The 25,458-nt window shown below is 37.7% G+C and overlaps 1 protein-coding gene across 2 annotated transcripts in view; it reads right to left on the bottom strand.

The window, feature by feature from the left end:
* The window catches only part of GRM7 (glutamate metabotropic receptor 7), a 774,864-nt gene that overhangs the window by 52,199 nt on the left and 697,207 nt on the right, over nt 1-25,458 (bottom strand). Inside the window, exon 9 of one of the 2 annotated variants that reach the window (XM_033210519.1) lies at nt 8,507-8,753. In XM_033210519.1, coding sequence (XP_033066410.1) covers nt 8,507-8,753 — 247 coding nt within the window. Of the gene's footprint in view, nt 1-8,506; nt 8,754-25,458 lie in introns of those variants that run through there. The other variant, XR_004436990.1, reaches the window with a different exon arrangement.

The raw sequence follows: 25,458 nt of genomic DNA, 5'->3' as shown, positions 1-25,458 counted from the left end.
AATGCATTTTCAAACCAGGCTCAGGTTATGTTCCATCTGAATTTGAACCTACTTCCTTCAAATCCCTATAAGCAAATATTTGATTTGCTGTAAACATTTTACTAGGCTTTGTTGGGACATGATGCCTGACACTAAGTTTTAATAGCACAGTAGTATGAAAGTTTACTCTTGAATGTGTGATTTTCTTTTTACTGTCTTGTCTCCCTGAAAGCAATCACTTAGAAATGGATTTGAACACATAACATTAAGAGACTTCTTTCATTGACCTTCCAAGTTTACTAGTCTCATTATTGACCTGAACAAGTAAATCACCTGTTCTTTGAATTAATGTAACTTAAACCAACTTATATCCCCAATTATTTTGAAGCAGCTCTACAAAATGTTTATCTTTAATATTTAAAGTCATATTTAAGTTGGTCAGAAAAGGAGACCAAATACAATTATTATTTGCGTTTGGAATACAATTGTGAAAACAAAGATGGGAAGAAATAGAATAATAAACTAATAAAAGCCCTATGATATTGACATAGGAAACAGACCAGTCCACATTATTAAGCAATTATTCCCCTCTCATGATGTGACCTCACTGCTTTCTCTCATCAAAATCTTTGAAGTAAGACAGTTCTCGCTACAAGTTTGAATTTACTTCTAACCTGTATATCCTAAAAGTATTTTTTAACCAAAAGGTTGACTTAAAATATTTTCATCTGACTCCCTTTAAAACCAAAGGCATCAACTTAGAAAGGAGCAAAAAAGAATTTTTAATGGATTGAGATTAAATCTATCATTTTTACCCAGGGAAAGTTCCTTCTTATTTATTCTTAGTCAGTCTCATGTAAAAAGACTATTAAAGTGATGAGCTCCAGTGTTTTGACAAGCACTTGTACTACAAAAAACTTGAAATCTCACTGGAATACAGTTACATATTCACTGGGAAGAAAGAATGCCCTATTTAAAAACTAGGACAGATCATGGTGATAGGGAAAAAGGAAATAACTATGTGAACAATATACCCTAAATTAAAGACCGAGTTGCTGGCATCCATCTAAAGTCAACAGAAAATGTCATTACTCTTTGGAAGTACTCTTATCCTGTCTTACAATACTAAATGGATAAAAGAGAGAGCAAGACATTATTCGTATTCAGAATTCTATTACACAAACAAAGATGGGAAGAAACAGAACAGTTATCTAAGTCCCATGTTATCAATGTAGGAAAGAGAAAGACCAGTCTACATTATTAAGCAATATTTTTCCCCCTCCCGTGGTACGACCTCACTGCTTACTCTCTTGAGATCTCTCTAGAGAGAGGTCTCTCTATTTTATAAGTACAATAGGAGGTTCAGAGAAACTCAAAAGAGAATGTTTTACTCAAAGCCACCACATGACTTTAATAACATATTCCATGTTCTCTACTGTATATTTTCCCATAGTTTGGAATGCCCTGTTCAACATGGATGAGGATGCTTGCCATAGCAAGTGTTGTTTTCCACTGTCTTATAATGTTGCTTAGGCTGAAACAGGGTGATGATAATATTCTTTCAGAGTATATTTTCTTTAGTGAGAGCCTAAAGCAATATAAAAGCCTCTGTGGTGAATCCATTATTATCCTTATGCCACCCCATTCATGTGGTTGGTTTACACATCACACAATACATTATCATTTAATCTATTTATTTGAACACCTTTGGCATTTATTGGTATTCTTGGGTATAACCAGCATTGAAACTAATCTTTAGATCTTTGTGGTCTTTCACTGACCCTTTCTCTGCTTTTGTGTGATGAGTAAAGTTGGTTCAGTGTTTCTCAAAGGCAGAACTATGAGCCACAAATCATCAACATATTATCAATCCCTACCAGTAAACCTATTTATTTTCTGCAGAGAAGGAACCAAGACAATTTTGAGTTAAAGATGGTAAGGTCATTTGTTGCTATTTCAATGGATACTTTTTTAGTGTACACTTCTTTGAAGGTATTTAGTAAAAATAAAGCAGAACAAATATTTCACTAGGTTTGCATTTACTAAGCATCCCCCTTCTCTCCTTGTAGGTTTTCCACATTGCCTTCTAAACCCACAGTAGGAAATCATACATTGAGAAATACTGTGAAATAGTTTCTCACCACTGGTAGTTTTAAAGTAGAGCATGTGTCAGAATGACCAGCAACAGCTCTCTGCAATTACTGGCTAGCTGTTCAGGAAGACAAATGTGTACATACTCATAAACACATTCTTTAGAAAATTAAGCAGGCATACAACCAATGGCAGCTGCTGGCACTAAGCTTATCAGATAGATCATATTTGAAAATTTATTTCTTCCTATAGATATATTTTCAGGTAATCATGCACAGTTTCCATGGAAACATTTCTAATTCTCATTGGAGACAAGAACACATAAATAAATAAGAATTAGATTGTTTTCTTACCTTTTGGAAAGCAGTCAAAAGCTATACTGTTGGTGGGATAGTGTACCAAGTAACAGACTTTTGTACACTCTTTCTTACTGGTGGTATACAGTCTACAGGAAAAGTAAATATATAGGTATGTATAAAATAAATGTGCACATGATATTACGTTTTATTATTATTATTTTCCTTTTGGGAAAAGGCTGCGATAGAGACCATACACATTATGCCCACACTTTTGGTGGGTTCAGTAGCCTTTGGTAGACCAGGTCACCTCAATTCAGGTACCTCTGAACATGGGAGTACTGGTGCCTCTTGAGTTAAGGGAGTTGGGTTTTACTTGCTTGAGTTGGAACAGCTGAGGGAACCAGCCCAAACATAATTTATCTATCAGCTCAGAGCATTATTTTCTTCTTCTTGCCAGCCCTTTTTTCTCAGCCTAGTCCAGTCATGCTGTCCAGCCTGTGTAGTTAGTCCAAGAGGATGAAACAAGTAACATAATGTTGAGAATGTTAGGGATCCAAACAAATGGAGAAGCAAAGCAAAACAAGAACCATAACAAATTAACACAGCACAGAAGTGTGTTCTAGCATTTTCTAGGAACCATTATTTGTGTAGAGTTTTGGTGCCCACATCCATTTTCCAGCAGCCTGAGTTTTCTTTCTTTTCTTTTTTTTAAAATAACATACCTCCTTATGTTGACAGTCCTATTTTATGTAATAAATTTATTTTGTTGAGAACAGCACAAGTTGTTATTTATGTATTTTCCTGATTGTAGATGCAAAAATGGTAGCACAAGAAAAACACCATCAGAATACAATTCCATACCTTATTTTGTATTTTAGGTGCAAATTGTTATTCTTCTAACATGTGCTTCATCATACAACATGTTAATTAGCTTAAACCAGTCTTTTATGTAGTCTATGTCCATTTTCTATCCCAGAGTGAGTTCATTAGTCATACATCTCCACATCCAAAAAAAGGGTTGTCCCTCGCTGTCCACCTGCCTGCCATCTCTAGTTGCTGCTGACCTGCCAGAATAAACTCTCTGTATCTAGCTAAGATCCTTGAAGTATTTCTCTGCACTGCTTGCAGGGCATTAGCTTAGAAAATGGATGGTAGCTTAAAAGAAAGGTAGCTTAGGGCCAGGCCTCTCTTCACTATGCACTGTGATCTTTTACCAAAGAAAGCATGAAAGCCAAAGACAATTTACAGAATATCTTCTGGTTGATACCAGTCCAGGTGAAGAAGGCTGTGGTTCTTATCCACCCATCCCAATAAAGCCATGCTGCCTCTTAGTTAATATTATCCATCCAACTTGAAAAGGATCGTCGTGGCCATCAGTAAGCCATAGCCCAAGCACAACCATGGCATTTTGTTTATCTGGCATCTACAAGTTTGCCATGAACATACATCTGCCAAGTGAACTGTAGAAAGTGCAGGGAAACATTCCAAATTCAGGATGCAGGTGGGAGAAACAGTTTGAGGTACCCTTCTTCTTAGACAGGAATATGAGAAGGCATCATCTTGGCCAGATATACAGCTATCCAAATGAGGCCAGGTTCTTTTAAACTTTTAGCAATGGAAGTCTTATTTGCATAACTAAAATTCAGTAAGTAGCTGAGCTACAGTCCTATGCCCTCTGAGCTTGCTGTTTTTCAATCTAAGTGCAGAGACCAGCAAGAATTGGCCCAACTCTGAATATCTAATATGCCAGCAGTGCACAGATACATTGAAATTTTGAGATTTACTTTTCGTTTATTCCACACATAATGGAGTTTTTCTTTCATACAATGGACTGTTAGCTAAGGAAGCAAACTAACAGGATAATTGTATTTCTTGAGAAAAAAATATGGTAGTATAAATGTCTTCCTATATTAAGTCAGCAAGCAAATTCATTTTTATGTAGACATGTAGTTGCAGTGTGGAGTTGGATGAGTAGAAGCATGCATGCACCAGATGGCAAACTGCAGTGATGGAGCAGAGCTGTTAAAAATGAAAACACTGAAGATTGAAATACATTGAGACTAAGTGTTTAGAGCAACAATGAATAAGAGGACATTTCTGTTCCACTATTTACTTTGCAGCTCATAGTATAAACTCTACTTCCTCTCAGACATCCTCCCTCAGAAAATATTGTACAGAATTTGCCTATTGGAGAGACAAATTCCTTTTTCAAGTGCATGAGCTGTTTTTCTTTGTCTTTAACCAGTCAGCTTAAATTCAGAAAATAATGTCATTTATCTCTGTTACGACAGTTAAGATACTGGAGATAATTTTAGCTATATTTGGCATTAAACAGAATATTATAATGTTACCTAGCATAGCATAGTCATGTTTGTTTTTATTTATTGAATTTTTCACTATTGTTCTTTTCCTATTACATGCATTTTTGCTTGCTGGGGACTGGTTTTTCAAATGTCATTGCTGTCTATGATGTTACTTTTTCCCTATTAGTGGCTCATTTTGAGATCATTTTAAATGACTACTTGTTTGTATGTTTGTCTTATCTCAACTTTGGAAGCTGTATCTAATGTGGACTCAAATTGAGTTTCCTAGAATAAAATCCTTGTCAATTTCTAGAGCTACACTGTCCAATACAGTAGCCACAGCCACAAGTGTGTGTTTAAATTTAAATGCAATGTAAATGAAGTTTACTTAATTAAAAACTAAGTAAAATAACAAATGTATTTCTTCAGTTGAGTAGCCATATTTGCTTACTCTATTAGACATCACACACACAAAACATGACCATCACTGCAGAAAGTACTATTGGACAGCTTTTGTGCAGATAAGCTCTTTGGATTCTTTTTTCGGACCTTTGAGAGCTGGGTCATCAGAAACCCCAATGTTTGGAGGTACATGAATCTCCTCCTATGGTTTAGCAGATATCTAGTTAAGTTTTCATGGTGTTTTAGGGTGTGTCTACACAATAACAAAAGAGCTAAAGCAATTAAAAACATCTTTCCAACTGGTGGTGAGAAAAAGGCTCTATTTTATTTTATTTTTCTGTATTGTTTACCTTGGCTCTATGTAGACACTTAGAGCAACAACAAAAACCCTATGAAACTTTTTCAAGGAAAGAGATACCAAATGAATTCCAAATGGAATCATTGGAATATAATTTTTGAATTAATCAGATGAGGCCTCTACCTGGGCAGCCTTCTTTGAGCTGAGGTTACTCCTGTTTTTGTAGACAAAATAAGCAATAATACGTTACAGTATGTTTAAAGAATCTCCCACCAAACATCATTATATTCAGCATATACAAACTATATAACCAAATAAGGAAACCAAAAGAGTAATTCCTGCATTGGAATTTTGACATGCCATTCATATTCTAAGAAACAGAGGAGCAAAGAGGAACAAGCGTGGGCTGAAGAGTCAGACCTGGGTTTTAGTCCAACCTCTGCTGTTAACTACATGTGTGGCTTTGGTAATGTTACTTAATCTTGTGAAGCCAAGGTTTCCTCAGTAAAATGAGAATAACAACATCTATTCTATAGATGTACTGTGAGGAGTAAGTGAGATATTCCACACAAAGCATTCCGCGTAATGCCTATTTCAAAGAGTACTTTATGCTAGCATTAGCATTAATGTCAGTGTTAGCATTTTAACAACCAATGTCATACCCAAAACAAGCCTCAACAAGGATTGCACCTTATCATTAAATAGCAACAGTAGTAATGTTTTTTGAAAGTTAATAATTCTTAAATAGCATAGTATCGAATTGTCTAAACTCAAAACCTCTAATTTCGTCTTTTTTTCCCCAGTACAATTACTTCCAATTATGTTTTCTGTTTATTGACTTTGAACAGTATCTAGTTAAATTGTGTGTGTGTGTGTACAAAAATAAAGCTGTTATTGGAATATTTGCAAGATAAAGGTTTTATGAAATGCAAATTTGACAAAACAAACTATAATTAAAAGCCACTAATTATAAATATACAGATATATTTAACAACACAGGTATAGGTATAATAGATTAATAGATGCACACACATGTTCATGTAAATTTTTCTTCTTTTTTTTTTTTTTTTTTTTTTTGAGACAGAGTTTTTCTGTTGTTGCCCAGGCTGGAGTGCAATGGCGCAATCTCAGCTCACTGCAACCTCTGCCTCCTGGGTTCAAGCGATTCCCCTGCCTCAGCCTCCTGAGTAGCTGGGATTATAGGCAAGCACAACCACACCTGGCTAATTTTGTATTTTTACTAGAGATGGGGTTTCTTCATGTTGGTCAGGCTAGTCTCGAACTCCTGACCTCAGGTGATCCACCCACCTTGTCCTCCCAACGTGCTGGGATTACAGGAGTGAGCCACCGCACCCAGCCGTAAATTCTTCTTTTGAGGATTTAGTTTTATCTACCCTGTGATGTTTAATGTACATTTAACTGTAGCTTTATATCTACTATATCTTAATAAATTATGCTGAAATTTATTTCTAAGCAAAGCTTTTTGCCTCTTCAGGAATGGAAGGACACTGACATTTAGCTGATATAGTATTTTCTAGACATCATATTTTATGATACATTTATGACAAAGTTATTCTCTCTTTTATACATAATTTTATTGAGTTTTAGAAAAGCTCAGTGATTCTTAAAGCCACACGGCTAGTAAATGGAGTGGTTTAGATTTGAACCCAGGTATGTCTCAACCCAAAGCCTCTTCCTACATCACACTGAATGCCACAGCAAGTCACCATCCACTTGCCCTCCTCTCAACTGGCCACTTGCTCTGGAGACACAACACAGCCTATCATTCATTCTGTTCCTCCCTTCTCTCAGTATGTTCCTTTAGCCTTGTCCTAGATGTTTTCTGTCAAAAGTCAAAGTGGGGCCCACAATATTGTTAATTAACCTTGTTACTTTGTCTACATATATTCAAAATATTTCACAACATTCACTCAACTATTCGTAAATAGAGATAGGTCAAAATCACAGTTCTTTGTGTGTAGTGTTTGTCAGGAGCAAATCCAGTTGGCTTCTTGGTTTTTATTAAAGATATCTCTCTTATTTCCAGAGCAAAAAGGATTTCCTCAAGAGTATTTAAAATTGAAACTTCCTTCTGTTTGGCATTAAGCCTTTGACAACAAGATCAGCTTCTAACTGAAATATAATATGTCATGAATGACTTAATGGATAACCTGAAATCCCTTCTGCCTTAAACAGAATAAGTATCACAAATATTTGAATCTGCCTCATTCTACATGCAACTAGCCAAAATATTCCTGGAAAACAAAGCTTAAAACTAGTATTTTAAATCTGAAATGTACTCTTACCACCATATTGTTAGTAAAGTTAGCAATTAGGAATTCTAAGCATTTAACCTTTGAGCTGGTCTTGTGTTATTTACAAAGTGATAGCTATATGCCCATTTTACCTGGGGACATTTGTAGGCATGACTAAAGGGTCCTAGAGTTTTGCAGATATGCCATACAATAGCATCTTAAACTCAACGTTTTTTTCCTTAGATTTCTTCCCTAAGGTTTGTCTTGCATAGAATAAAACTCTTCTCCAGTGGTATGGTAGACACTGTTTTTCCCACAGGACATTGTCATGGTAGTATCTGGTCCTGTGTACTTGGATTAAAGTTTGACAACTTTTTCCAATATTTTATATGTTTCTAGAAGACCTGACCAGTAAAAAATAACTTTTTCAACATTCACATGCTAGAGGAAAAAAGTTATGCTTCCAAAATTCTAATTTATTCCAGTTTTATTCCTACCAATACAGTTCATTAGGTATGGAAGTTTCCCTGACAAAAAAGTTGTTGCCTTAACAGTAAGGGTGCAAGAAAGAAAAATCTGATAGGTGCATTTGTCAGTTGGAGGATTCAGTACTACAGGACAAGCGGCAAGGTAAGGGGGAGGCTTCACACTTCTGAAGGAGAGCCTCCAAAAGCTTCTTTCCAACAAGGAACAAAAAGAAAATGGTGGCAGGAATGAGTCAAACTCAAAAGAGCAGAAGTTAGCATTCACCAAGGCAACCCAGTCCATATGACAAGAACGATCACAGTAGTTCTCCAGAGATGCAAGCACACCCACCCCACCTCTTCTTAAGCTTCCTGATGCAGGATGGGAAGATGAAAGAAAAGGAGAGTTACTTACTGTTTGGGTCTACGTTTTCACAGAGCTCTGTCTTTGCCTCACCGTTGGGTCTGTCACTGGGTTTGTGTGACAGCCTCGATGACATGGTGGCTGCTGTGACTACCGCCTTGAAGCTTCGCTTCCGTTTCTGGACATTGAGTTCAGGGTGGAAAATGATGATGTATACTTTCGGCATGTATAGCATCCCCAGCGCCACTGACGCACTTAGGTTCATGGAGATTGTAAGCGTGGTAGTTTGTATGTAGAGCTAGGAGACACAACACACAAGGCACTATTACAAATAAAATGACTGCAGAGGGGGTCTGAACACTTAAAGCGATGTCAAGAATGACTATGGCTAAGATAAAAGCAATCTTCAGGCATTTTGATAAATAAAGGAAAATGACTCTGCATAGTTATTGGAGAGTATATGCATATATTAATTGATTGAATGCTATTGGGTCAATCCATGCACTAGAGAAGTCTCCTATATTAAAGTTCAGAGTAGACCTTTAATCATAGTTGAAGGACTTCTAATCAGAGTGTCAGCTAAATATAAAGACACGAAGACCATAGAAATCTGTAATCTTAAGGTATAGTTAAGTTTTATCTTTCATACATGTAAAAGAAGGTTCACACTCCATGATTTCTTCCTACATTGAGATTCTGAGGCCTTTTGAGAAGTCTTTATCTTAATATATGTCTCTTTTTATATTATTTTCTAGAAAGGCATACCTTTTCCCTATCTGCCAAATAGTGAGTTGAGTTTCTCTGAAAACTAAGACCTTCTTGTTTAATTCTGTCTTACAAACCACAAATGACAAGTGAAAAAGACCTAGTGATGTTGGCTTGTCCACTCTTTATATTGTCAAATTACTAATGAGATGCAAAATTGTATTCTGGAGTTGGGTTATTTGCAGTTTGGATGGTGCCCCTCTTTCTGTCCTTGTCTCCTATTGTTTCCTCAAGAAATCAGATCAACTAATTGCTTGCTGTCCAGTGTAAATATGAACAATTGATGGTAGAAGAACGTAGGGAGGTGTGTGATCCTTAAGAGTAAAGCTATAGGCAACTTGTCTTGGTCTAGTTGTCTACAATACGCCCTACCATGATCTAGGACTCCACCACCCCACCCACAATGTATTCAGTCATACTTGTGTTTTGCATGACTTCTAAAGGCTATTTAAATGAAACAACCAGCAACCATTGCCTTTTCTGTCCATGGAAGGCCTAGTTCCTTGACAATGGATTCAACTATGGTATTCCAAACTATGCCTTCTTATTGATTGATGATAAAACCCACATTCTTAAGGGAGTTCACAAGGCCCCTCATGGTTTGTGCTGGCCTACTTTTTTAGACTAATTGTCCACTACTTCCCACCTCCTTGACCCCCTGATCCCCTGTCTTGCCTTCCCAGGGTCCCATCCATTTGTGCCGTCCTTTAGTTTGTGAATGAACTGTACTCATTCAAATAACTTTTCTCCATGCCCCTTTTCTTTATTTTTGTTTTCCTATGTATGGAATGTTCCTTCTTTTCTTCTTAGCACACCCATCCTAGGCTGCCCTCACAGTCTCAAGTTTAGGCCAGCTTCTTTACTGATACATTCTCAAAGGACTTCTTTAGATCATCTGTCTCCATTGCAATTATGCACTCAGTACCTTGATCATTTTTCTGCCCATTTTCCCGCTAGGTCTTAAGTTCCGTGAAGGCAAGATCTGTCTCTCTGGGACATTATTATGTCTGCGAAGAAGGCACTTGATAGATATACAATGGATAGACTCATGTGTTTGTCTAATGCACACCTTTTTCCTACCTATAACTCACTGGTTAAACAGCCTATTTCTAAATATACAAAAATTTCCATTAGACATATTGGCTGCCTGGACATTTCTGATCTTAATTCTTCAAACTGAGGCCATAGTGAAATCAAAGACAACTTTGCCATCTTGGCTGGAAAAAATACAGTTTTCTAGCCAACATTAATTTGAATATGGATGTCTCCAAATGGTTAAAAGGAGCTACCAGCTGCTGACTATAATACCTAATGAATGTAACATAGAAAGACAAAACAATGTTGAATTAATGACTCTTTAAAGTGTAAATTAGTTCATACTTTTAAAGCTCATATTTCCCTACTAGCATACCCTTAGACTTTTAATGTCATTCCACCCTGCCAGCCTACACTGTTCAAGAAAGGCTTAACATGGTCATAGGGCTTTATAGACATAGACAAATTTTGTCACCACTATCACTGTACTTATGAGAGATTTGCAAACCATGGCTTAGATCAAAAAGGAAAGGGATGGCAACAAACCTATGGGATCTTAGGTTTTGTTTCTGTTTTTCTGCTCATGACTGAATTTTGCAGTTGATGAAATTATTCAGACTTCTTGTTTTATTATTTGTAATTATAAATTATACATGCATATATGCTTATGTATATTTGTATGTGTGTATACATATGTTTTCTTTTTTCAACTTTTAGATTCAGGGGTACATGTGCAGGTTTATTACATGGGTATGTTGCGTGATGCTGAGGTTTGGGGTATGAATAATTCCACACCCAGGTACAGAAGATAGTACCTAATATTTAATTTTTCAACCTACTCACTCTTCTATTAGCCCCTAGTGTCTATTGTCATCTTTATCTCCATGACTACCCAATGTTTAGCTCTTCCTTGTAAGTAGGAACATATGAGGGATGTGATTTTCTGTTTGTGTTAATTCACCTAGAAAAATGGCCTACAGTTCAACATGGTTTTGTTCTTTTTTATGGTATAGATGTACCACATTTTCTTTATCCAGCCCACTGTTGATGCACCTAGGTTGATTCCATGTCTTTGCTATTGTGAATAGTGCCGTGAGGACATGTGTCTTTTGGTAGAACAACTTGTTGTCTTTTGAATATATACCCAGCAACGTACATACTTTTTCTTAACAAAGACTACTTAGCAATTTAGGACTCTACAACTATGGTGTTTATTTTATGAAGTGTTTAGTTTCATCATTTTTAAACTAGAGACCATCAAGACTTTGATTTTCATTTAAAAAATTTTTGCAGTCGCTGGTAACACTTCAAAAATATGTGAAAACTGAAATAAACTTACACTAATATTTTTTCTACAGCCCCTCCACCCCTGAATCCTCTTTACACACATAGTGGATAAGAATGCAGATTCTAGAGCTAGCCTATCTGAGTTCAATTCCCATTTACTAGTTTTGTGACCTTGGACAAATTACTTCCCCTCAGCTTCTGCATCTGCAAAATGGGCATAATAGTACCTACCTCATAATGCTGTCTTGCTTGATTAAATAAGTATTTATAAAGTGTTTAGTATAGGGCCTAGCACATAGTATTAATAAGTAATATGTAAGTTTTTTTTTTTTTTTTTTTTTTTTTTTAAAGACTAAGTCTCCCTTTGTTGCCCAGGTTGGAGTGCAGTGGTGTGATCTTACCTCACTGCAACCTCTGCCTCGTGGGTTCAAGTGATTCTCCTGCCTCAGCCTCCTGAGTAGCTGTGACTACAGGCATGTGCCACCATGCCCAGATAATTTTTAGTAGAGATGGGGTTTCACCGTGTTAGCCAGGATGGTCTTGATCTCCTAACCTCGTGATCCTCCCACCTCAGCTCCCAAAGTGCTGGGATTACAGGTGTGAGCCACCACACTCAGCCGTATTTTTAAATAAGTATAGTCATGCATCACTTAATGACAGAAATGTGCTCTAAGAAATGCATTATTAGGTAATTTGTTATTGTGCAACCATCACAATGTACTGACACAAATCATGGTGGCATAGTCTACTAAAGTCCTCGGCTATACGGTTTAACCTATTACTCCTAGGCTACAAACCTTTACAGCATGTTACAATACTGAATACTGTAGGTAATTGTAACACAATGGTATTTATGTATCTAAATATAGTTAAACATAGGCCAGGTGCGGTGGCTCACGCCTGTAATCCCAGCACTTCGGGAGGCCGAAGTGGGCAGATCACCTGAGGTCAGGCATTCAAGATCAATCTGGCCAACATGGCAAAACCCCACCAAGTGTGGTGGCAGGTGCCTGTCATCCCAGCTATTCAGGAGGCTGAGCCAGGAGAATCACTTGAATCTGGGAGGCAGAGGTCGCAGACAGTGGAGATCACACTACTGCACTCCAGCCTGGGGGACAGAGTGAGACTCCATCAAATAAATAAATACATACATACATACATACAAAGAATAAGCATGATAAAATATTATCTGTTTATCAAAATCTCATTATGTGGCACATGACTATATGTAGGTATGAAGGCTAAGAAGGCTTTAGTCTACAGAGATCTCAGAGGTATTGGTCCACAGGGACCTGCTCCCACTAAGCCTAGAAGGGAAGCTAGGCTACTGACTCTTTGGCTTTTGGTGAGGTGGGAGGCTCACATTGAAGTTATGAGTTTTTATCCCACCATCTTCTTTAGTACATTCTTTAGTAAATTACGGCATACCTATATTTAGCCCCATGGTTGTTCTTATTTTACTTGATGCTTATTGTATAATGCACTACCGTGTTTAAGGTTAGGTATTTCACATCACTTTCCTTTATTTGTAATTTCTTTAGAAATATAAAGCAGTTGATGATCTTTATCAGTTACTTTTGTCAAAGTAGAGGTAAAGGACTTCTTATGTACAGAGTTTTACTGAGACCAAGGGCTGTCCTCCAACTGAGCCTAATTTGATTTTGGATGTCGGAGGATCATCCCCAAAGGAAAAAAAGAGCTTCCCCACCCTGGCCAATTATGGATGGCCCAGGCCTGTGGGGAGGACATAGACTGCCTTGAAATTTCCATGTCTTGATAATTAAGCCTTAATTTTATCATCAACCTAAATGAATTTTCAGAATCCAGTTTCCACTCCTGGGTTAAATGTGGCTTTTCTAACACCCACTATGTATAATTTAGGTCAAATAACTGAACAGCATTTAGATAAGGAATTCAGAGCCACGCCAGCAAGAGTTATGTACAGTATTCTAAAATACTTTTCTTAAAAGTCTGATGTGCAGAACCCACAGCTATAACTATTCTCTCTGTCTTTCAGTTTTATGAATTATAAAATGAAAACCATAATAGTTTGTACCTCATATGGTCATTGTGAAGAAGTAACCAATTAATATATGAAAATTGTTTAGCAGAGTGCCTAGAAAATAAGTACCCATGAAATGTTATCTGTTAATATTTATTTTCTGCCAGGTTAGGTTTCTGGGGTTTAGATCTAAGGATAAGGCTTTCACTGTAACCACTTTATATATTTTAAACTTTTTATGTATAGGCTATTAAGTAATAGTGTTTATAAAATCCACTCCTATTCATGTCTAGTCAGATAGAAACGTACCAGCAAGTATTCTATTAAAGTGCACAAGGATGTGATGAATTCAATGCCAGGCAAAGCTCATTTGAACATGTTCCATGCCATTTTTTCATCTTGGCCTAAATAGTTCATTGTTGGATAAAATATGAATGCATATCACAAGATGCCTTTATTGCTTTATAAAATCGTGTAACATTTAGTGCTATCTGAGTTCCTTGTCTAATTTTCAATTGATAGAATGTTAAGAAATTTGAAAACTTGTTAGATAGTGCTTACAACCAACTCTGGAATTTGCCAACTCTCCTGTGTAGGTTTCAGAATCAGTTTAATTGAAGAATATTCTGATAGATTTCAAGGAAATCTGTTAATAATTGTAATAATCATGGGTCTTCAACTTTGAAAACCAGAGTATTCTCAGTACCGTTCAAAAAAACAAAAGGAAGTCAAGAAAAAAAATTCACAAGGCACAGAGATAGATATAAGACTAGAACTATCAGGAAAAACCCAATTTCACATTTTTGAGAAATCATCTTATTACTATTGATGTCTTTAATAATTATTATATTCCATAAAAATGATGTAACAATATATGAATACTAATGAATCACCACTTTAATCTATATAAAAATTTAATTTACTCAGAAAAATGTTATGCAGCTATTTCATGGTGTCAGACCACTGGTTTAGGGGATGATTAATGCTTGACCATGTTTGTTAGATCACTGTTAGCTGTAGTTTTCAGATAGACTGTATATGAAATACCTTACTCTTCCACTACTTGTACATTCATCCATTTATGGGTTCACCTTTTTTTATTTTTAGTATTTTTATGTTTTTAAATCTGATCAAACTTAAACCACACTAAGTTCACCATTTTTATTGAGATACGAGTGCCTGGACTGGCCCACGTGTTGTGCACACAAAGGTGAACACGCCAGGCATGCTTCCCGCCATCAGAGAGCTACATTCTAGTTGCAGGAGGAAGGCAAGAAAGACATCTATTGTACAACATGGTGACTATAATTAATAACAATGCATTATATATTGGCAAATTGCTAAGAGAGTCGTTTTTAAGTTTCCTTACCACACACACACAAATATGTGAGATAAATGAGTATGTTAGTTTGATTTAGCCATCCCACAATGTACACATATTATACAATTTGTATTTGTCAATTAAAACATAAATATTCAGCTGGGTGCTGTAGCTCACTCCTGTAATCCCAGCACTTTGGGAGTCTGAGGCAGGCAGATCACGTGAGGTCAGGAGTTCAATACTAGCCTGGCCAACGCAGTAAAACCCCATCTCTATTAAAAATACAAAAGTTAGCCAGGTGGGATGGTGGGTGCCTGTAATCCCAGCTACTTAGGAGGTCAAGGCAGGAGAATTGCTTCAACCCAGAAGGCAGAGGTTGCAGCAAGCCAAGATCGTCCCACTGCATTCCAGCCTGGGTGACAAGAGTGAAACCCCATCTCCAAAAAAGAAAAAATAAAAAAATTAAACTACTAAAGAATTCATGATGCAATAATTGCTCACTAAATCATTTATTCATAGTGTATACTGTCTCTTGCTTTTCCTTTCTCTTGTAGTGCCCTCTGCTCACTGCTCTGCCCCTGATACTCTTGTTATATTTGATGCTCAATCCACAGGCATCCTCTACATAAACCATTCCCCATCTCCCCAGTCAGGACAATTCCTTTATTTGCTCCTTTCTGAAGTTATGGCTCATATAGTACTTAACCTGGTCTGCTTAGGAGAGGTCAGTCTGTGTGCTGTGAAGTTGCTTTGAAACTGCAGATTCATCCTGAATAAACTGACCTATTAGGGAGCAATTTGAGTATACCACAAAGTTCATGTTTGTAAACATGTGATTTCCTCTGCAAGAAACACTAGTTAAACATGGTAAGCTGCTTCTTGCAGAAGTCAGCTATGTGGGAATACACAAAATGCACACTCACACCCAGGCTTCAAGCATCTGCCTGCAAGCCTGACCCTTCCACAGTTTTACAATCAACCTCATGCAGCAATCCTTGTGGTATCCACTTCCATGAACAAACTTTAGGCCACTTTTTATCAGGTAAAGTGACACATTTATTGTAGTATTCATGGGTTTCCTAGCCATTAAACATATGTAAAATTATGCCACTATTTTTATTAGGTTCTTTTTTTTTTTTTTAAGTGTCACTGATGATGTTTCTCAGTGTTGTGTCTCTAATCCGGTTTCCTGTAAGTCTTGTGGGCTCCCTTTAATCCTCTGCCATATTCATGAAAATGGAACCTAACAGCCATTTTGTAGGAAGCTATGTCAGATTCTGTCTTATAATGTGAAAATGCTGTCTTGTACCTCACTGGGGAATATATTGGGTAATATACCATTAAGTTCTGTATTACTTTAAAAGTCAACCAGTAAGTTTAAAAGACATTAAATCTGAGCTTAGTCAGTTTCTAAAGATGTGAAATACTCCATTTGTGTTAGTACAATACTGTCAAATCTTGCCAAATTTTAAAGTAATCTTTATAGTTCTAATGAACATAAAAAGAGAAGAATCAAATGGAAAACACTGACGTCAAATAAATAGTTAAAAAGCAAATGTCCTAAGCTTTTCTTGGGCCTATTCAAACTTGTAAAGGGTTCATTAAAACTAGATCCAACAGTGTCATTGACAAGAAGACAATGTCAGATTCTCACAGAAACAAAATATGTTCTTATCTCAGTTTTCAAAGCCATTGACAAAGGCTTTCTGATGAACTTTGACAGGTTTTGATAATTGGATTCATCCCAGCCTTCTCTTTCCTCTTGTTAGTTCTAGTTCTTCTATTTGCTGATCTTCCTCTGTTGTTTTTGGTCTGCATCTTTCCTGTCTTGCCACCAAGCTATGATAGCTCCCTTCCTGCCCTTCAGCTTCCTCTTTTTCACCTTGCACTAGTCCACACTTTTCTCTGTATATGTCTTTGTTTTCCTGCCTTTCCATGACCACCATTGTGACAAATGGTTGTGGGTAGAGGCAGGCTTCCCCATTCTCCACTCTGAGTGCCTGGCACACTGAAACACCCCTAGGTAATGTGCCATATGGTATCCCTCGCTGATGGGCAAATCACTTCAACAGCTGGAACCTATGCTAGTTGAATTGCCCCACTGGGGTGACTGTGCACTCAAAACCCTTCATTATGCCCCTCTGCTGTTTAATGGTTGAAGCCCAAGAAGAGCAAATAATTGAAATGACACTGTTGCACTGTTGACAAAAGTGTAAACAAGGAGTCACTCAGTCCATGCCTCTAAATGGAACAGTGAGAGCTTTGAGATTGGGCAGGAAAATGATGCCCATCCTGCCAAGGCAGATGCAGTGAGAAGAGAGTAAGCCTGGTCAGACACAGGGGCTGAGCAGTTTGAAATTCGATCTTGCTTTTGACTTTGATCTTACTTTGATCTTGCCTTCCCAAGACCCATTTCCCTTTCCTCCTATTACCAAGGTGTTGGATCAGAGATTTCCTGACCACTCACTCTTTAGGGCCTGCAGTCAGGCTTCTATCCCCTGACCTCCTCTGAGTTTGTCTTAGACATGTTCTTTGACTCCTTGGAGAACCTGAGAGGCAGGATTCTTCTAGGTCTCATTCTTTTCTTCTTTAGAAGTCTGTCCTGCTGCATTACCTCAGATTTCTACTACACTTTGGATGAAGAGAAAATTCCTTCACACGGCCCAAAGAACTCTGTGGGGTCCCCCTTCTGACTTCCCTCCCCTTCTCTAAATCCCTAAAATGAGTCATGCTCCATCCATCCTGAAGCCCTCTGCACATGCTGTTCCTTCTGCCTTAGATGCTATTCCCAGCCATCTTTACCTAGCTACCTCCTACTTGTCTTTCAGGACTCAGCCTTACTTCTTTGGGGAAACCTTTTCTGACCTTCAAGTCTTAATTACGCCCATCTTGTTTTACTTGCTTATAGGATGTATCATTTCCCTTTGTTTCACTAATCACAATTTGTGATTATTAATCCATTGCATGTTTCTTTTATACATGTCCCCTTGCTAGACTGAACATTCCATATGTTCTACATATTGCACAGCAAAAGATAGGACAAGTGCAATAGAATTGGCGTCAAACGTGCTGGATTTGGATGCAGGCTTATGCCACTTGCTAACTGTGTCATCTCCAACATTTTATTTAATCCTGTAAGTCTGGGGTTGAATACAAAATGGAAAGTAGTAACATATAATAGGTACAGAACCAGAATGCATCGTGGGAATCAGGGCTTGAGGGAGCATCTAGAAGTGATGAAATCAAAGGCATGGGCCATACTTAAATTCTCTTGCATCTTAGTACCTGGCACAAGAAACAAGTTCAATGTATGTTTGATGAATGAAGTGGTCCTCACTCATTTGAGAAATCCACGCAAAATTCGAAGTCACTCAATTTCTATCTCTCAGTTCATGATGTCCCCCACAGTCACTCTGTCCTCTTTCATATTCCTAAATATGCTATATTTCCTTCTGCCACAAGGTCTTTTTACCTGTGCTTTCTTCTTCCCCTGGTATGTTCTTCTACCCCACCCACTTTTTTATCTTCTATTCATCCTTCAGAGAGCCACTTAAACGTCACTTCCTCAGAGGAGATTTTTCTAACTAAGACTAGGGAATACTGTTCTGTTAGGCAAGTTCTCAAAGCAAATTTTGCCTCCATATTTAAATGTGTATGTGTGCGTAAAAGAGAGAGAGGGAGGAGGAGGAGAGGGAGTGAGTACTGCATCTCCTCCACCAGGAAGCATATCTGGTTAGCTCACCATTTTATCTCCAGTGTCTGCCACTGTGGGTGGCAAAGAGAGGGGACTTAATTGGTAATGTTAAAGAAGGAAATCTTGGACACACAAAGATAGAGATTCCATTTCCAATCGTTGGCTCCATGCCTGGCATAATCACAGAAAACAGAGGCAAAAGGTACTTGGTGGGAAGGGGAAAGAGCCCGAGGCTCCCAGGGCACACACTTTCCCTGCAGTATTTCCCAAACCAGCTCAAGAGAGGAGGAGTGGACTCTGCTGTCCCGAGGGTGGCCACCTACATTTTCTCTAACTCATCTTTGATATATTCACTAAACAATAAAGCATAATTATCAATAATGACTTCTATAGAGCCTGTGACAAAAATGAAAATCCAACAACCCTGCCTCTTTTGTAAAGATGGGAGCTTATGTTTCAAACAGCTTGAGCTAACACCCAGGTTAGCACCTAATTGTCTCCTCACAATAGAAAAATGAAATGGTTGCCATGACAACTCAGTGATGAGTTCAGGCATTGAAGTTTTTTTTTTTTTTCTTTTTTTGACATAAAGCTGCTGACTTTGACTTAACTGAGACCCTATATGTGTTTTGTTTTTGTCACGCTAATTTCTCCTAGAGTTTTAAAGAAATCATCAATAAATATTTTTAAAACCCGCCTTTTTTTTTTTTTTTTTTTTTATAATTTTTTTTTTTTTTTTTATTATACTTTAAGTTCTAGGGTACATGTGCATGACGTTTATATCATGTATAACTCCCCAATGCAATCCCTCCCTCCTCCCCCCTCCCCATGATAGGCCCCAGTGTGTGATGTTCCCCTTCCCGAGTCCAAGTGATCTCATTGTTCAGTTCCCACCTATGAGTGAGAACATGCGGTGTTTGGTTTTCTCTTCTTGTGATAGTTTGCTAAGAATGATGGTTTCCAGCTGCATCCATGTCCCTACAAAGGACGCAAACTCATCCTTTTTGATGGCTGCATAGTATTCCATGGTGTATATGTGCCACATTTTCTTAATCCAGTCTGTCACTGATGGACATTTGGGTTGATTCCAAGTCTTTGCTATTGTGAATAGTGCCGCAATAAACATACGTGTGCATGTGTCTTTGTAGTAGAGTAATTTATAATCCTTTGGGTATATACCCAGTAGTGGGATGGCTGGGTCATATGGTACATTTAGTTCTAGATCCTTGAGGAATCGCCATACTGTTTTCCATAATGGTTGAACTAGTTTACAATCCCACCAACAGTGTAAAAGTGTTCCTATTTCTCCACATCCTCTCCAACACCTGTTGTTTCCTGACTTCTTAATGATTGCCATTCTAACTGGTGTGAGATGGTATCTCATTGTGGTTTTGATTTGCATTTCTCTGATGGCGAGTGATGATGAGCATTTTTTTTCATGTGTCTGTTGGCTGTATGGATGTCTTCTTTTGAGAAATGTCTGTTCATATCCTTTGCCCACTTTTTGATGGGATTGTTTGTTTTTTTCTTGTATATTTGTTTGAGTTCTTTGTAGATTCTGGATATTAGCCCTTTGTCAGATGAGTAGGTTGCAAAAATTTTTTCCCATTCTGTAGGTTGCCTGTTCACTCTGATGGTAGTTTCTTTTGCTGTGCAAAAGCTCTTTAGTTTAATTAGATCCCATGTGTCAATTTTTGCTTTTGCTGCCGTTGCTTTTGGTGTTTTAGACATGAAGTCCTTGCCCATGCCTATGTCCTGAATGGTACTACCTAGATTTTCTTCTAGGAAAACCCGCCTTCTTTAGGGAATATAAAAGTGATCCACAAAATAATTAATAAGAATGTGAGTATATTGCTGTCTTTCCACAACTCAGATCTCTCCATAATATCTAGGCCCATGTTTATAATTTAGGGAAAAAAAATGTTAGAAAAAGTTCTGTTGTTTCATCTGACTCTTGAAATGAAACTATATGAAACTTTGATATAATTATTAAAAAATTGATGAGTTTTTTTAAAATAAGTAATTTTAATGGCAATTTCTCTATTCAAGTTTAGCTTATGGGATCACCATACTTTCTGTGTGTTGCTGATTGGGGGAGGAAGAGAAATAAGATACATAAGTCTCCTACATAGTGTACTCAGAAATGTCAACAGGGATGTCAGGCCCACCCATCAGAACTGCCTGCAGAAGTGCCTGAAAATGTTATTCTCATTTCCATGCAACTAGATGCTTATCTTTTCTCTTTCTCTTTGCTTATCTTTTCTCTCTCTCTCTCTCTTTTTTTTTTTTTTTTTTTTAACAGACAGGGTCTCACTCTGTCACCCAGGCTGGAGTGAAGTAGTAGGATCATAGATCACTGCAGTCTTGGGCTCAAGTGGTCCTCTTGTCTCAGCCTCCCAAGTAGCTGCAACTACAGGCATGTGCCACCACCTCTGGCTATTTTTTTGTTTTTGTTTTTGTTTTTGTTTTTTCAGAGACAGAGTCTTGCTATGTTACCTAGGTGGCTTCAAACTCTGATGTTTATCATCTCTAGTGTAGGGATGATCATCTCCAACCTCATAGGTCTGCTGAGACAATCAAACAGGCATCTCAAACAATGTCAAAAATAGGGCATTCGCTGTGCAACATGCCTCTCCACGTATTTTCCTTTTCTTGGGAACTGTTACCTCTACCCGGTTGCACAAATTGGAACCTTAAGTGTTATTCTTTAATACTTGTATTTCCCTCACTTTTTATACTTCATATCAGGTTTGTTTTCTGGTTGGCTAATGTTACCTGTGATATAAGTAATGCAATATATAATATATGTAATAAGAAATAATAACAATAAAATTAATAATACCTGTAATATTTCTGGAATTTGTTCCCTTCTCATCCCAGTGCCCTCACCTGTCTCAAATATGTTTAACCAGTTAATACACCTAAAGCACAGAGACCAGTGGCTACCATTTTTAAGTTCTAAAGTTTTGGCTATTATCATTGTAATTATTGTTCTAATGCACTCGCATCATGCAGACGATGCTATGGTAGCATCCCAACTGGTTTCGCGACATCCATTTTTTTTACCTCCCTTCAAATAATTCTGCACAGAGCAACCAGAATGATCTTTGTAAAAGCTGCAAAGCAGATCATGTGGTCCGATGTAAAACATCCTTCAAAGACTTCCCATGGCCCTATAGTATCTGGCCTGGCTATGTTTCAAATTTTTTAGCTAGTTTCTCTTGAATATGACTTATCTATCCTGGCATTCTTGGGGGATTCAAACTTAATTCCAGCAAAAGGACTTAGTGTATATTATTCTCTCTGCCCAGAATGTTTTCTGTTTGTTTGTTTTGCCTCAGTTCTCCTAACTCATTCTTCAGGTTCAATCTTCTTGCATTTTCTATGAAGAAATGTAACTTGAATGATCACACGCCACCAATTTGAATTTTCTCCTTCTGTGATGCTCCCTAAGAGCAGCCTTCTCTTTTCATTCACAGTATATATAATTATCAGTAATTATCATTGCAGTCATAGATTCAGTTATCTCAAGTCCTACTCTCCCACTAGAATTTAAGGTCTGTGATGGCCAGGAGGTACACCTATCAAAAACAAAGGCTTCAAAAATAATTTTTGAATGAATAAAGAGTATAATAATCCCAAAGTATGGTGCACATATAAAAGTCCTAATGAGTAAAACCGACCCTCTTTTTGAGGTGTAAATATATAATGAGTGGATTTAGAATCTTAAAGTAAATACACATAGAGAATATACATTAAAAATCCTAAGTTTGCAGAGAGGTTACATGACTTGGGAAGAGACATAGTAATCAGGAGCAAAGCTAAGAAGAAAGTTGAGGTCTCTGGGACTCTAAAGCTCACTCTACTATACAGATAGTCACTTTCAACTAAAAAGCCTATTTAATGAAAGAGTAGATTGTAAAACTATTTAATTTTTCATTCTCCACAGTTTTAATTGCCAGTACTTGGAAAAACAAACAGCTCTAAGTATTTCTAAAGGGAACTGACAAGAAAATTCTGATTATTTACCATGGAGTGCATATTTGTATATGTGTTTTATATTTAAATTCATATTTCCTATTAAGAATCATGGGTAAACATTCTCCGTATGCAGTTGAAACTGTGTCCAGTTCCCTTACCAAATACAACCTTTCATCAAGAGAATGTGTCATTGCTATCTTTTCCACCAATAGTGTAAACACACCCAGGCAGATGTCCTAAATGATAAAAGGTGTGCTTGAGCAGGCAGAAAGAAAAAAGAATGAAAAATAAATAATATACAAATTAAATATAAACATTGTCTGAAACATGAACAAGTTGCAATGTCTGATGATTCTGCTGATATGTGGTTATAATATGAAATTTACTAATTCGAGAAGATCAAGAGTAGACTAAGAAAACTAGCCATAGAGCAGGAGGGAGGAGCTTAAGCCACATAAGGAAGATGAATTGGAATTATCTGAGTTTCAAGTAAGCATTGAGTGCCCCAGTATCTTTATAATTTTCTTTCTATGGTAGAACAGTACTACCTGTCTCTATTTATTTTCTAGCTGTTTTGCTTACATATAAGATGGAATAAAAATAGAAGACATGGGAGTTAGGGGAGGGATAGCATTAGGAGAAATACCTAATGTAGATGATGGGCTGATAGGTGCAGCAAACCACCATGGCACGTGTATACCTATGTAACAAACCTTCACATTCTGCACATGTATCCCAGAACTTAATGTATAATAAAAAAAGCTAGAAGACATTTAGCAATTCCAAAGCAGAGACTTTGCCCATTATAATGCATGAGATACTCAGAAAGGTGCCCCAGATCTCCAGTGAGAAAAGTCTGACCCCTTTACAGACATGCAAAATGGATCTGAGTCATGAAATACCCATATCAGAATGAGGATAAGGAGTTGGAATCCTGTGAAGTGGTATCAAGGGGATTATGAAGAGGACAAAAGAGAATTTTTTCCACAGTGACAACAAAAGTGGCAGCCTGAGGGGTGACCTCAAATGAAAAGACCCAGGCCTGTCCAGGAATTGAGGGAATTAGTTGATCTTGCGGGAGGAACACTGAACTCCATAGAAAAGAGGACTCCAATCTTGGGTTGAGAATTGTGGTTGTCACCTTAAAGAAATGACCACTTTACACATCCTTGTATATTCTGGAAAGTTTGGCTGCGTAATTATAGGGTGTCTAATAATGAACTATCCATTCTATTTCTTCCACTATAACCCTGTGGCACAGGCTTTGCACCCATTAGAGATGTTTGAGACAAGCTTTTCTTGTCCTGTGGTCATAAAAGTGAGACCAAAGTTTGCATTAAGGCATAGTCTTAACACATATATCCCTGGTATAGACATGAAACCCCTGGACTCAGGTGTCAGAAATCCTAAATTCCAGTTTCCTCTCTTTCACTTAGTATTTGTGGGAATTCGTATAAAGGCGTTTATAAATCCTTATGTCCCAAGTATTATCTTCACTTTGCCTTTGAGTCTCAGAAGCATGTCTTCTTTCTCAAGCTAATTTATTTCTTTTTGATAAAATCCATGGTCTCCATAACATGCCATGAATTGAAGAAAGTTAAGACACATGCTGAAGAAAATTAGAATTTTGAATATGTTAACAATGTATAACATTTATAAATGATTATATGTCAACTATTATAGGCAATTATTTATGCATGCCTTGTGTAAAAAGCATTAACAATATATGAAAGAAACACAGAAGCAGTGTGTTATGAATGTTGTGCTGTACCCTCCAGAGGCATTCCACCTTGAGGACCGAGGGTTCTACTGGTGCAGATGCTGGAAAATTCATCAGCTGACAGCTCTCTCTGGGAATTGCCTTGACTAAAGAGATTCAGCTTGCTTAAGTTTATGCCCCCTTCCCCTGGGCATCCTGCAAATAATGACTGGGAGATACTGGTAGATAAAGGCCCGGTTCTTTGTCCCAAGTGAGACACCTCTGTAAGGCAGCTTCTGAGTTCCCTGAGGGATGCCAACTGAGACCTGTTGAGTCTGCATTCCAGCCCAACTTCTCCATCAGCCCAATCCTGATTCTCTCCCTTCTACCTACTGGTACTGAAACTAAGGGCATTTCCAAATACACCTCCTGCACTTGTGCTCCCTGGGAGTTTAGCCAGAATCAGAGTATCACTTAGAACCCTCACGGGCATCTCAGTTCCAATTAAAATCAAGAAAATTCTAAATATAATTTATTCTATAACTCCCCTTCCAAGCACTTACCTCAATGATCAGCTGAGCACCCTACAACATTTACAGCAAGTACTAAGTCACATCAGCCTCTCTCAGAAAAGCCACATCCTCTCCCCAGAACTTGTTCCTGCATTCCTATGACTATGAACTGAAACATCCCCATCTCTCTTTTTTTCTTTTTTTTTTTGAGACGGAGTCTCTCTCTGTCGCCTGGGCTGGAGTGCAGTGGCACAATCTTGGCTCAGTGCAAGCTCCGCCTCCCGGGTTCACGCCATTCTCCTGCCTCAGCCTCCCGAGTAGCTGGGACTACAGGTGCCCACCACTGTGCCTGGCTAATTTTTTGTATTTTTAGTAGAGACGGGGTTTCACTGTGGTCTCAATCTCCTGACCTCGTGATCCACCCACCTTGGCCTCCCAAAGTGCTGGGATTACAGGTGTGAGCCACCATGCCTGGCCCCCCATCTCACTTTTTGTGCCTAGATACATGTTAAGCATATACAATACATATATTTTCCCCAAATTTTTATTTTGAATACTTCACACGTTTTCAGAAAATTTGACATAGGACAAAGAACATCTGTATACTCTTCATGCAGATTCACCATCTGTTCATTTCCTGCTAAAATTGTTTTATCTTTACTCTTTTTGCTGAACTATTTAAAAGTCATGTACATTATAATACTTTA

The sequence above is a fragment of the Trachypithecus francoisi genome, unplaced genomic scaffold (assembly GCF_009764315.1).
Source record: "Trachypithecus francoisi isolate TF-2019V2 unplaced genomic scaffold, Tfra_2.0 Lachesis_group0, whole genome shotgun sequence".
Classification (NCBI taxonomy): Eukaryota; Metazoa; Chordata; class Mammalia; order Primates; family Cercopithecidae; genus Trachypithecus; species Trachypithecus francoisi.
This window is presented reverse-complemented; position numbering and strand designations above follow the sequence as displayed.